General features: G+C 54.5%; 4 protein-coding genes across 4 annotated transcripts; 2 read left to right on the top strand and 2 right to left on the bottom strand.

The window, feature by feature from the left end:
• Positions 1 to 309: 309 nt before the first annotated feature.
• CPAR01_05068 (phosphatidylinositol 3) lies at positions 310 to 6,445 on the bottom strand (the record flags this gene model as incomplete). Its single annotated transcript, XM_060489347.1, has 7 exons — positions 310 to 1,506; positions 1,557 to 1,844; positions 1,892 to 2,098; positions 2,148 to 2,766; positions 2,814 to 4,519; positions 4,575 to 6,179; positions 6,266 to 6,445. 7 exons carry the CDS (start codon positions 6,443 to 6,445, stop codon positions 310 to 312), a joined length of 5,802 nt encoding a protein of 1,933 aa, XP_060350813.1.
• A 503-nt stretch (positions 6,446 to 6,948) lies between these two features.
• CPAR01_05069 (proteasome A-type and B-type) lies at positions 6,949 to 7,800 on the top strand (the record flags this gene model as incomplete). The annotated part of the gene is made up of 2 exons (XM_060489348.1): positions 6,949 to 7,052; positions 7,113 to 7,800. The coding sequence occupies 2 exons, from the start codon at positions 6,949 to 6,951 to the stop codon at positions 7,798 to 7,800; spliced, it is 792 nt and encodes a 263-aa protein (XP_060350814.1).
• Positions 7,801 to 10,744: 2,944 nt separating this feature from the next.
• CPAR01_05070 (uncharacterized protein) lies at positions 10,745 to 11,230 on the top strand (the record flags this gene model as incomplete). Its single annotated transcript, XM_060489349.1, has 2 exons — positions 10,745 to 10,821; positions 10,960 to 11,230. 2 exons carry the CDS (start codon positions 10,745 to 10,747, stop codon positions 11,228 to 11,230), a joined length of 348 nt encoding a protein of 115 aa, XP_060350815.1.
• Positions 11,231 to 11,521: 291 nt separating this feature from the next.
• Positions 11,522 to 12,190, bottom strand: CPAR01_05071 (uncharacterized protein; the record flags this gene model as incomplete). The annotated part of the gene is made up of 1 exon (XM_060489350.1): positions 11,522 to 12,190. The coding sequence occupies one exon, from the start codon at positions 12,188 to 12,190 to the stop codon at positions 11,522 to 11,524; it is 669 nt and encodes a 222-aa protein (XP_060350816.1).
• Positions 12,191 to 13,944: the final 1,754 nt, after the last annotated feature.

The following is a 13,944-nucleotide window of genomic DNA, read 5'->3' on the forward strand; positions in this document are numbered from 1 at the left end:
ATTCATCTCCCTCAATTATATTATTATCAATGTGACTGCTAATTCCGTCAAAGGGCGGACGAGGTCCCGGTCTGTGCAACAAGATCACTGCACAGGCGTGTGGTGCTGCTGGTGCGACGGGGCGGCGTGCGGCGCGAGGACCCGTGTATAATATCTCAAGCCGGAAGTAGGATTCTACAGAGGCGGCAGCGACGAATCAACATGAGGGCCATAAGCAAAAAGCCGAAACTAGACAAAATAAGAATCCTTCCCTCTTTCTTGTCCTCCAGCCTCCTCCCATCCTCAGATACATGCGCAAGCAAGCGTAGATTAGTAGGGAATGCCGTTGGTAAGTAGCTGAAACTGGTCGTAGACACCGGTCGAGTAACTGTTGGCGCTCCTGCGGATGAGGTCCTTGACAAAGTCGGCCGCCTCGCGCTCGCTGCGCTCCAGCACGAAGCGCTCCTTGAAGTGCTGCACGCTCTCGGGCTTGAAGCACGGCAGGCCAGAGTCCATCATGAGCAGCACGATCTGGCTGAGCTTCTCGCAGTGCTGGCGGGACGCGAGGAAGGCCTTTACGCACAGCTCCTCGAACCACTTGAAGGCCTGGTGGTGCGGGCTGCCGCCCATGACGGCGAGCATCTCCGTCGTCAGCTTGAAGGGCGCGCGCTCGAACTTGATGCCGCCCGGCGCGATGTCGAAGCAGAAGCCAAAGTCAATGTGCAGAATGTGGCCCGCGTCGTCAATCATGATGTTTCCATTGTGTCTGTCCTTGAACTGCAGGAGGAAGGAGATGATGGAGTAGGCGGCCATGCTCTTGACAAAGTTGCTGCGAGCCTGCTGGAAGCGGAGCGAGTCTTCGTTGCCGTACTTTGAGATGAAGTAGTCGTAGAGGCCGTTGACGGCCTCACGGCCGAGCATGTCGCGGGAGACGGAGTTGGGCAGCACGTCAATGACACCGCAGCCAGGGGCCGTGGCTGTGACGCGGTACGGGTTGACATAGACATCTAGGCCGACGTTGTGGAAAATGCCTCGGAACGCCGCAATCATCTGCAGGGCAAGAACGTCCTGTCTGCAGTCGTCGCCAACCTTGAAAATAGCAGACTGCCACACTTCAATGGTGTTTTCCTGCGCCGGCGGCGAGTCCTTCTTGTGAACATCCTCGAGCATATCATTAACATCATCAAGGCTGCCCTTGTTCTTCTTGATGCGGAACGTTGCCATATAGGGCGCCTTGGCGTGACTCTGGAGAGGCTTGCCAGACTTGCGATCGATGCCAATCACGACACCATCGGGGTTACTCGGAAGGTAGACGCCAATCTCAACCTTGATCTTGCGCAGTTCCTCCTCGATCTTCTGTGCCTTCTCCGGCTTGGGCCGGCCGACATATGGCTTCAGTTTGCCCGAAATGTCAGTGACCTCGTCGAAGAAGGCGAACTCTCGCTCGTAGAACGTTCTGTCCACATCAGAGAAGCTTGCAATCATCTTCTCCATAACCTTGTCGAGGGTAGGCTTAATTGCATCAGGCTATTACGTTGTTAGCATCGCACGTAACCGCAGCCTCTTGTCCAACTCACGATAGTTGCGTCGTCATCCTTGTAGGCGTTCGCCTTCATGTTCCAGATGATCTGATGCGCGAACAGCTGCGAAAATTGAGCGGTCTCCAGGATGTACCGTTCCACATAACCCAGTGCGTCGTAGCGCAGCGTCTGCACAATTTGGGGCACGTAGAAGAAAGTCACATCGCTGGAGTGGCTTTCCATTGCCCTCATTGCGTACTGAATAAGGAACGGATGGTTCCGATACGCAGGCAGGAAATACGTGGCAGCCGTGATCGGGTTCACTGGCGACCAGAACAACAAGTACTACGATAGTCAATATCGAACTACAGGAAGCCAGGGATGTCACTTACCTTCAGTTGGAAGCTAACATCGTTGGGCAAAGAGCCACCCAGAAGAATGGGAAGACCCTCCGGCTCGGAGATGGCCTTCTGCGGGAAGTTGATCAACAGCCATCTCACCTCGCGTTGGACACGGGGATAGGGGAATCGAGTGACCAGTTCAATAGCAATAGACGGGTCCTCGGCCCAGGCAACACGAATGAGGGGCGCGAGAGCAGTCTGCACTCATTGTTAGTAATATTCCCGGATTGCAAAAGTCACCACGTACCTCGATAGCAGCCTTGTTAGATTGTCCGTGAGCCTTGGTGGGCTCGCCTAGCGGGTGAACCCACACCGACAAACGCGTTTGTTCGCTCTCAAGTAGGAAAACGAGAAGTTGCTCCTTGGCCTGCAGGGACTTGATCGTGTCTGCAGCGTTGGCTCCGATGAATGCAACATGCTTCAATGCCGCCACGATGTCGGTCAAGAGACGAAGTTCCGTCTTCAGCTGCAGGATGTTGCTACCGAAAGACCATCTTGGAGCGTAACGGAACCAACTGAGTGCGGCAGACAAAATCTTCTCCTTGAACCGCCATTGGGCGATGGCGCCAATGGTCGTACAGACATGCAGCACCTTCAGTCCGAACAATACGATCTGAAACCGGAGTTCTCGTGCCATCGGGTGAGGAGTCGATGATCGCACAGCATCCAGAGTGACATCGAGCATGCGCAGGAAGACTCGCTGGACATCCGGGCTACCCAAGCGGGTGGCATTAAAGTGGCTAGCGAAGAATTGCAACAGCCTCATGTGGGGAGACAGCAGATTGTGCACCTGCTGCTTGCGCTTGGCCAAGGCCTCAAGATCACTGGGCGCAAACTCTTCCTTCAGGAAGAATGGGTCAGGATGCCTGACAACTCGTTAGTCGTGTCTAAAGGAGGGAGTCAGATCACTTACGACATTGCATGGCTAAAGAGCCCGAGGCCGCTCTGGATGGTCGCCTCCCATTGTTGAGCAATTTCGATAAGAAGTCTAGGCTCGAGGCGTGGGTTCTCGTTCATCACACCCAACCACAGGGAAACGCCCAACTTGATAGACTGCTTTGTGAACATGGCGAAGGGAATGCTGACGAGGTAATGCGCAACAGCGGACTCATCACGGTTGCTGCGGCAAAGCAGGGCTGCAGCTCTGCGTAGGATATCGCGGACTTCGGTAAGAGCAGTGGTCTTCTTGCTCTTGATGCGGGCTTCAACGTGCGCCAGAGCGGTGGCGGCGTTCGCACTATCGCTAGCACTCGATCCTGACGACTGCAAGAAAGACGCTCTACGGTTCAACTGCATGAAGTTCACAAGTTCATTGCCACGTTCGGGTAGAGTCTCGCCATATCGGTACTCTTGGCGAGTGGTATACTGAGCAACGAAGTCAGATCCAGTGTTGATACTGCAGTCTCCAACTCGATCGAGGGACTGCAGTCTTTGGTCGGTTGACGGCATGAGAGAGCCAAGCTCGATAGCAAAGGAGCGACCCAAAGAAATGTGGCCATATGCTCCTTCGTCGTCGAACTCGGACAAATACGTCTGTAGAAGACCCTTGATGTCCAGGGGTGCTATGCTGATAACGCTCGAGACCCATTGTTTGGCTCTGCGATTCAGAACGTCCAAAGTATGGCGGCGGAATGTGTAATCGTCGGATAGCTCGACGGACACATCTCCGAGGCTGGAGGTGAATTTGGATCGTGGTGCGTACAGATCTGTCTCGGCTTCCAAGCAGCTGGACCACATCAGAGAAAGGAGTTCCAGCAAGGCGAAGAGCGACGATCTGTGGCAGAGAGCAGAAGGAACCTGAGTGATGATGCGGTCCGCACAAGTAAAAGCTGCTTGCTGAACTCGCTCGATCCGATGACAGCAGCCACAGAAGATGGCAACGAGCTGTGCGGCAGCATACTGAGCAGAGAAGGTGGCATCTGTACCGCCTAGAGTCTTTCGCAAATACTTGTCCACTACAGCGGCAGCAATGCCCTCCATGGTGCTGCTGACCTCACCTCTACGCATGCTGGGCTCCAAGAAGTACGAAAGAGCCTTGGTGCAATCTCCAGCATCCGCTCGGAGACTCTCAACCAAGTAAGCGGCGTGCAAGAAGATCACCTTGCGGTAACTTAGTCCCTTTATTTCTGGAGCCTTATTAGGAATCAACTCAGTGAGATGCCTCTTCTGCAGCGACTCTCTGTCGGAGCTCATGCCTCGGCGGAGGACGGTGTTAAGCTCGATGTCACTCTCAATCTGTTCCCCTCGCTGTTCAGCAACCAGAGGGGGCGAATGAACGGCCATGATTCGAAGCTCATTAAGATAGGTCTTGCCCATGTCGGTCTGCGTAGTGAAGCCGTGAACAACAATGTTGAACCATGCATCTCTGATCATTGAGTGAGACTCGTCATCAGTAATAGTGTTGAATGCCAGATCGTTAGTGGACATGAAGACAGCCAAGGGATGCAGCAGCTCCGCAATCTCTCGGGCAGCCAGCTGAACATCGGCCTCCTTGGTGTGATTCGACTGGTGAACGTCGCCCATGGAAATGATGCTCTCCAACAGGTGCTCCCAGTAGATGTCATAAAGGGGAGATCCACGGTGGAGGTTCGCCGAGATATATGTACGCGCCTTCATGACCTGCTGATTGTTAGACTTGGATAATATGAATGACGATTAGTCAGGAGGCACTCACAGCAACCAGAAGGAAGTCCTTGTGGCCGACAACCCCAATGTGACAAATTCTAGAGAACACCTTCAACAGCGATCGGAACTCAAGCTGTCCGCCCTTCAACGCAAGAGCGGCAGCACCGCTCACAATTTGAGCATCGACACTGCTGTTGACCTTGTCGATTTTCTGAAGCAGCATAGACTGTGCCAAGGCTGTGATCTTCTCGTCATTGCAAGCAGTCGCAATACCACAGATGGCTTGGACGACGTTGCCATACACCATCGCGGTTTCTTCCTCACCGGTAATGGCCAGGGAAATACTGCTGCCAGTCGAATGGCGATTGGGGTATAGCGTAGCAGCAGCGTCCACGGCGAGGTCCCCATTGGTGCCGTTCGTCATGGATCTATCAGAGCCGGGGCTCAGAACGTTACCCAAGGTGTAAAGAGTTGTGATGACAGCGTCATGAGAAAGGAGCTGTAGAACAAAAGCCAGACTCTTGGACGCGACCGCAACAGTGCGAGCGTTGGGCGCACTCTGCACAATGAATCGAGGCAGCAGTCTACTGGCGGTCGCAGCGTATCCCCTGGAGATCTTGCAGACCAAAGCAATCGATCTCAAGACAGTTGCCGCCAGGTTTTCGTCCGCCATTTGGAGAGGGTCTGCAAGGGTCTCCTCCAGCCAATTAATCAAGACGTCGACGTCTGCGACATCCTCGTTCATGAGCGAGCAATTGAGATAGCTGATGAGAGCTGCCGACTTCACTGCAAATGCCAGTCTCTGCTGCCAAGAGGACCCAAGCTTGAGGTAGTCTTCACCGGCTTCGAGATAATTCATCTGGTCAACGGCTACCGTAGTGTACATGTCGAGGGACCGGTAGTCTGCATCTGGACTGCGTGGAGAACCTGGTCTGAACGCCCCATCGCCTGACATGAGCAAGTCGAGGATGTGGGTGCCGCGCAAGAGGGATGCGTCGGTGACCAAAAGCGAGGTGCCAGAGACAAGAAGCCACATGTAGCTTCTTTGGAGCAAGATGGCTCCCAGAGGTCGTCCAGCAGCAGAGTAGTGGCGCAAGTATCTCTTCCACTCTCTGGCATGGCGATCTGAGGACTGTGAGTTCCTGATGGTAGAAAAAGCCGTCTCGACAGCAACCAAGAACGACTCTGAAAGGATATCTCTGAATCGCTGAACCAGTGCCAGTCTGCCTCCAGCTCTCCAGAAGTCTGCTTGTGCCGATGCCGCATCAAGGAAACCAAGCAGCGAGACTGCAATTGTAGCTGTCCTGATAGCGTCCTCTAAGTTCGGGTCTTCGTCGTCCTGCTGAGGTGGGACGGTGTGATCCGCCGCATGATCGCAGGCATTGACAAATGCCCAGACATTGTCGGAAATCATCTCGTGCAGATCATCGTAGTGGGAGCCGAGGGACAGCAGCGCGGCCGTGACGTGGAATGCCAGTGCCTCCGTCGGTGATGGCTCAACCTTTCGGAAGAAGGGCGACGGAACAAACACCTGGACGTGAGCCTCGAGAACATAGGGGATCAATTGATGGGCAAGTTTCTGAGCGCTCTGGCTCGTCTGAATAGCGGGTGCGGCTTTGCATAGCGATAGGAGGACCTCGAATTCGCGGATTGTCTACAGAAATAGGGGGCCTGTTAGCCGTCGCTCACTACGAGACACAACGATACCCATCGCAAGAATTATGTTGAGAAGTGCACTACCATGGGACATCTCCCGAGAGACGAGTTCTGCTTCCCAGAGTAGCCATTGACACCCTTCCCAGCGGCCTGGGTTGCCTTGCACAATCGATCGAGATCAGAGCGGTCGAACGATGTACGCGAGCTGGCAGCAGAGAGCGACGCGATCTTCTCCAGCGCCCGCTGCCGAATGTCGCGGGTCATCTTGGGGGAGTTCGTAGGGCTCTAGACCCCGAGGTGAAAGATTTGGTCGATATTTCAAGTAATCTGGTATTTTCGTGATTTATTGAAGCATTTCACGATGCGGGAGTTTTCCTTGGAATTCGCGTCTATTTGCTGGCAGCTGCACAGTGACGATACCTTGTCTTTAGTGGTATCTCCAAGCCTCCCCCAAATTTCCCATCTGAGAGCAGCCACATCCCTGCACAGCTCCTGCCATTCCTGAGCTGTTCTGTCTTAGTCATCAGGTGAGCTAGCTACCCCTGCCAACCACCACCACCCACCAAGCAAGGCTGCCAGCTTGACGCGTGCACCGGAGCACTCAGCAGTAGCAGCCTTGAACCTCAATCAAAGCGACGACGTCCCATCAACCCAACCCCACCAACGAACGAACCTCATCGAATTGACGATAACCACCCTTTTGACGACCGGCATATCCATCACGAACGATAACGAATAATCTTCATTTCCCTTCAGATACCGCAATCATGGCTATGTTCAGCCAAAATCCCCTGATGAACGGGCCCAACTACTCCTTCTCCGAGGCCCCCAAGACCGCCAATGGCGAGTTCAGACAGCACCGCTTCAACCCGTACGGAGCTCCTCTCCACCCTCTCATCGTACCCAAAAGCTAATCTACCCTGTGCTACAGCTACACGGACAACGGCGGTTCGACCCTCGCCATCGCCGGCGCCGACTTCGCCATCGTAGCCGGCGACACCCGTAGCACTTCCGGATACAGCATCAACTCCAGATACACACCCAAGGTCTTCAAGATCGGCGGCACCACCTCAACACAAGAAGATGCGACAATCATGCTCTCCGTCGTCGGCTTCGCTGCCGACGGCGAGGCCCTCAAGGACCGCCTCGATACCATCTGCAAGATCTACCGCTACCGCCACGGCAAGCCCATGAGCGTCACAGCCTGCGCGAAGCGTCTCTCGACGATCCTCTACCAGAAACGCTTCTTCCCCTACTACGTCTACGCCATCCTCGGCGGCCTCGACGAGGAGGGCGTCGGCGCCGTCTTCTCCTACGACCCCGTCGGCAGTTACGAGAGAGAGCAGTCCCGCGCCGGCGGTGCCGCCGCCAGTTTGATCACACCGTTCCTCGACAACCAGGTCAACTTCAAGAACCAGTACGTGCCGGGCAGCGGTGTGGGTCACGAGCTGCAGGAGCGTCCCCGCGTTCCCCTGGAGCGCAAGGAGGCCGAGATTCTGGTCAAGGATGCATTTGACGGAGCGGTCGAGAGACACATTGAGGTCGGTGACCACCTGCAAATGATGGTCATTACCAAGAACGGCATCGAGGAGGTCCTTCTCCCCTTGAAGAAGGATTAAAGATATGACGGGATTCGGGAAAGTGTTGCGGTTGGGGGGGGGGGGTTGTACAATACAGACAGGTAGCAATGCCAAAGAGGCACTTGTTCAGCTGATCAATCATCGTACGCGGTTCAAATTTCAGCCCGCGTGTTCACAGCAAACCAAAGTTCCTTTTGCAACTCGTGCGGGCGGTTCCCCTTGTTAAGCCCATGCTGCGAGGCCATCTAGAAAATCTGGTAGGTCGCTCGCTCTGCCCCGGAACAAGCATGGGGGAAATAGAGGAATGCAGGCAGGGATATCTCATTTCGCCTCGCAGGACGCATCGGCTACCCAGGACGAACCGATGGTATTTGACCCCTTTTCTGCTGCATGTGATGCCACACAGCTGGGCGGTATGCAATAGGCCATAGTCCAAGGGGGAGGAAGTCTAATAGGGACGAGTACGAATACGGAATGAATGGATCGGATGCTTCAATGTTCGAAATCCCCCCTTCCGAGAGCTCTCCTCCATTATCGCTTGACATTGGGTGATATCTGGTGCTTTACTTTGCAAGACTTGCGTTCCTAGCACCAGCGAATCAGACGTAGTAAGCCCGCTTGGCTTTTCCGCAGTACAACCGTGTTACTAGGCGTGTGGCATTCTCCATCTCTCTCTCTCTCGCACTGCCATCCATACTTGGTAAGCTGGTCGTCTCGAGGAAAGCGAGCCCTTCCAAACGGGACTGTGATAGGTACCACCAAGCTCCAGGTTCCAGATCCAAGTCCAGGTGCAGGTTCCAGAAACGGCACTAAGCGCAGCAAGCGAGGGGCGGGCAGAAAGGAAGGGAAGGACATCGCGGACGGGTATTGGACGTTGGACAGCCCGTTCCTGTCAGACTACGGGTACGGGCTGGACCGAGTTAGCGAGGGCACGATGCACGAAAGCACGGAGGCTCTTTGGGAGAGGATCGCGGACGAGTACCTTTGGAGCAAAGTGGCAAAGTACCGCGTACTCGGCGCCCGCCCCGTTTGAGATAACCGCCTGGTAGGGCCTGGCTTTGCCTCTGTCTGGCTGTCATATAGGTATCTACGCTATGGATGTGCCTCTCTAGAGAGAGCACAGCCTCGCCTTGGGAAGCCGGCTAGAGCCCCTTCCCCCAACCTGTGTGATCCGGAATATCGGTAGCGAAACGGTCTTAGACGCCCGAGGAAGCTAGGTATCACGGGGCAGCGTTAGGGCCGAGTCAATCGTATCAAAGGGGCCTCCTGGAGATTCTAGAGATTGGAGCTTTTGCCAGGGGGTTTGATGAACCAAAACCGCGAGCACCGAATAGCTTGGCGGGTGATGCTGAGTAGTGACGGACATGCCTTTCATCGGGAAGCTGTTGTACGGGGTATCATTGGTAGCTTGAACGAAGCAAGACTGCAGCTTTCAATCCCCCCCCGGCCTCACGACCAGCTGACCCGCGCCGGGCTGGCGGGGAGGCCATCCGAGCAGATGAGCTCTCTACATTTTCTTGCCTGTCATTGCCACAATTGTACGATACAAGGTTATTGGAGTCTCAAGCTACTTTACTCTACGACTGTACAGTACTACGGGACCGTCTAGGGCTGGAAGGCGGGCTACTGACAGCTAACGTCGAAAAACTGATTCGTAATCCAGCATAAGCTTCTCCTCTTCAGACGCAATGCCGCTATGGGCCCAGAGAGTTTCGAGATGCGATCGTCGTCGGAAGCTTACTCTCCAAAGGTGTCCTCATAACCCCACCACCACCACTACTACCTACAAAGCCACCAGGCACCGCCGAAAATCTCAGCTTCCAACAAAACGGGTGGTCTGTTTGCCACTGGAGACGTATGCTGATCCTCCGGTGGTAAAGAAGGGACGGACCATGTGCCAGTACGTCGCAGGCCTGGAGAGCTGAACCCTTGTTGCATTGCCGATGAGCATTGCAGGCAATATTTCGTCTTGATACGACTTGGACAGGCTTGAGCTTGAAAAGAGGCGTGTCAACCCAAGACGGGAAAAAAGCATCTTATCTTCGGTCCATGCCGATTGTGGAGAGGATGCCGATACGACGGTATTCGAGAGGTATTTGGTTAGTTCTCGGCAGATCAGGGGATTTGCCATCTCGAGAATAGCCATTACCCGGGATTACGTCAGGCACACTGCAATTTCTAGTTGAGATGAGTTTATATAGAAACATCAAATGGTCGTTGTAAATCGTCGTCAATCGTCGTCAGACGTGCATGGGATGTACAGATAATCGTTGCGTATTTGGGCTAGACGTGGCTGATGTTGCATCTGCTGTGTGGCTTGTAACAGCAAGGGTCGTTGATGTGGTTGCACACACTTGCATCATCGTCCAGGGCCTCGGAGACAGCTCCTCCAACGAAATCAAGTCTGCTACTGCGCAGACGAGGAGTCTCAAGTTTGCTAGGCGCTAGGCTGGTAGACATGGACCACCTGGCGAACGACATCGCACACAATCCTCTGAAGCGACAGATTGTGCGTCGCCACCGCGGCGCACGGTCGAGACCAAGTCAGATGGCGATGCACAGAACTGCCAAAGTCGTTAATCCAAGTCGAAGTCCAGTGACAAGTGCAGAACTCAATGGCTTTAGACGACAGCCTCTGTAGCTCGGGCATTTTGAACCGAACAAGCACTGACGCTGAAAGCTGTCGGCCCGACTGCACTAAGCGGAATATGGTTCTGGTTGCGAAGAAACGAGGCTGCGACTTTTGAAGTAGAAGACCGCAATTGCGTGTCCCGCGTCCGAGGGTCAAATTATATGTCAAGGCGATGTCACCTGTATGTTGTTGTCTCGAATAGCTGCTTCTCTCCATGCAGCCGCGGCGACTGGCCAAGCGTCCAAGTGCCTCACTTACCATATCAGCGAGAGGGAGTGCTGAGTTTGAGCCGCCTTGTCACCAGCGACTTTGGCTGATCATCATTTGAGGCTGCCCTGTGTTGTCATCGACATGGGATATGCCGCTGCACCGTCTTCGAGTGACGGATTTCAAACCAACCACTGGCGCCTCTCCAACAAGTTGATGAGGTAATACGGCGCCAAGATGATTGCGGAACGTAGCGACTTCACTACCGGTAGTCTCTCGGTCGAATGCCGTTCTCCTTTCATGTGCACCGGGCCACTGTAGACTGCATTAACTAACTCATTTGTGTCCCGTAACGGCAGACTAGCCGCGGAGAAAGCTGCCAGACCAGCCTTAGCGGCTGAAGACAAGGCGCCGTGCCGTGACGGCGAGGTACCGTGCATCTGTGCGACCGGGCGTCTGGCGCCCTTGGTGTTGGTCGTCAATGAAGCTGTGAGCCGGCCAGTCCTTCAAATGTCTGATGCGCTCGGCAATGTGGGCGTTTTCTTCTCAAGGCATCAATGGCTCGCGCAAGTACACCTGAAGTGCCTGGCTATCAGTAGAACGCCGTATCATGTCCGGGTAGGTTATTGACCATGGCACGCCGCACGCATGGGACTTCGGGTGGCATGTTTCCGGGGTCGGGGTGCAAAAAGAACCCTCAATTGTACTGCTTCGACGGGTTCTAGCCATGCGTGCCATGATCTCACCCCCGGATCATAATGTGGTAGCAGTGACGATTCTCGGAGGATGCGTGCCACATGCAACGCAGATCTCGGTGCGGATGGGGTAAAGGATCGGCGCCGGTCAAGCTGGAGCCTTGGTCAGTTGTGGCGAAACTCCGACCGGCAAGCCGCAATACTCGGCCGCGCGGCGTCTCTGGCGTCAAACGGCAGTTTGGCATGCTCGCATCCTTGGACGGCGTGCGCCGTGGATATTTTCTGCTTTGTTTTTGCTCATTTCCACCTCCGGCGGCCCCGATTTCCTGGTAAACCCTTTCCAAGCATATTGCGATGATCCGGAGGATGATTGGATCTCGGCCAAGTAGTCACAGATGTAAGTGCAGGTTGTGTACAATATACAAGTAGCGACTTGGCCCGGAGAGGAACTTCCGGCTGTCACAAGTCTGGATAGCTGCACTAGAGTTGCCACGATTGATTGGACCCAGATGGTTGCGGTGGACGGGTAAGGGTCCTGCTGCTCAGGCACAGGGTTCGGGCGATGACTCGGGCTGTCGGGGTTGGCGCCGGAGAGGTATCTCGAAGTGAAAGCAACGATGAGATTGGACAATTGCTTGACGGGTGACTGGCTGCGAGCACCGTAAGAAAGCTTCCCAACAAGCTTGAGACAGGCCTTTTTGCCACAAGCATTCGAGATGGTTGCGGGAGAAGCAAAAATGCTGCCACTGCAGGCTTTCGGCTTGCCAGTTGGCGTCAATGAAGGGATCAGGCCTGCTGGAGAGGAGAGGAGGAGACCTTCAAGGGCAGTGGGGGGGAGGGGGGACGCAATGCAAGTGGAGGTCTGAAAAAAATCGAAAAGTTTGGAGAATCCCATGTTGACGGTGCCGTCAAAATTTGGCGCGGCGGCTTTGGATAGTCGTGGTTGCAAGAGATTTCGGGTAAGGAGACCGGGGGGGGGGGGTGAGTACCTTCACGAGTACATCCGCAGGTACCTGCTCTGTACGGTACAAGGCACGTATCCAAAGTTCCCTACCTTACCTATGAGGTAAGTAGTCTTCAATGTCACAGCAAGCAGACTGGAGCAGTACTTCAAGGAGGAAGGAGCGGAGAGACATGAGGCGAGGCAGGCGAGGCGAGACAAATGATAGTTGTAACCGGGAGGAAAGGAGGAACAAGGCAAAAAAGCAGGGACAAACTTGGCCAACTCAGCTTACCTAGGGAAAGTGCCTATCCGTAAGGTGAGGTAGCCAAGACAATGCAATCAAGTGCAGATGGCCCCCAAACTCAAAGGGATCCCCCTATCTGTGAACGCGACCTTATTCCCATTTGGTCCAATAGAATACCCAATCGTACATCGAGTTGTTGGACCCTGAAAACCACTTGTGAAGCTGACTCCATGTCAAGCAAGGCTAGAGAGAAAGAGAGAGAGACAGAGATACCTTACGTCTCGGAGGGTGAACTCGCAGTTCGCAAATTGGCATTACTCGGAGACACTCCGGCAAGAGACCGAGCTCCTCAAGACAGAGTTTTTCCAATGCTCCAAGTCTCCATCTCATGGAGTCATGATGCTTGGACTCTTGGAGTGGAAGGTGGAAGGGGAACAAGAACCGGCGGAGATGGATTTGCATACTTGCGTCAAATGTCACCGTGCAGTTCTTTCCTTGGCCTTGAACCCTCCAAGTTGGAGCGTAGGACAGAATAGCGGGGGTGGGTGGGGTTCTATCCAGACCGATTTCCCACTGTAGGCGAGGCGACAGATGCGCATTGTGGTCGGTGTCGGATCAGTCACCATCACCTCAGACTTCACTGTGAAAGCTTCCCGTTTCCGCCGCGGACCCTGGCCGCAACTCCAGCCTCCTCCTCATCTCACTTCTCCACCACCACCCCTTCCACTTGGGATGTCCACACTTCGGCTTCCGTCCAAACCGCCAAATCGCTCAGACAAAGGACTGTCGCCGGCTCACTATGGCATCCGACCGCGTCAAGCACGCTGACAAGTGACAGTGGACTGGACGTGGGGTGAACCGCGCGGTCTCCACACTACCTACCACCACCTGCACGTACAATCGCGATTCGCGATTGAATCACGGCTACTGGTCAGTGGCACAAACGCCGTGCCCCATATTGCTGCAAATCTTTACTCCAAGACTCCAACGTCTCGATGATCTCGTTACTCCCGACTCGTCGCACACTCTCCGGCGCGATGGAGTTGTCTGGTCCCCCAATTCCTCCATCGTTGTCCCTCGCTGGCACTGTATGAGTCGAGTCCACTTGTTCATCTACAATACTCCGACGACTCAACGTCTCCAACTGAGGCATGCTCGGCCTACCTAGTCCTCGATGGCCACTTTCAGCCTTCCACTCGATACTCCAGCTCCTGCGTTGGCCCAGTCCTCGCGTTATTCCGCTTCCTCTCTTCTCTTCATCTATCAAGCTTTCGTAGCATGGCTTCCATCAACGATTGTGATATTCGACAGTGTTCATCGATGTTTGTACCACCTCTGCCCCAAGCACGTGGATTCGGACGCTTGGCCAGCTTGTCTAGCTTGTCTTATTACAATTTACTACTGCCGTTGGCGAGCCGGAGAAACAACTTGGGGGCTATGGAGTGATCAGACCACCGATGGG

The sequence above is a fragment of the Colletotrichum paranaense genome (genome assembly GCF_030867605.1).
Source record: "Colletotrichum paranaense strain IMI 384185 chromosome Unknown Scaffold_4.1, whole genome shotgun sequence".
Lineage (NCBI taxonomy): Eukaryota > Fungi > Ascomycota > Sordariomycetes > Glomerellales > Glomerellaceae > Colletotrichum > Colletotrichum paranaense.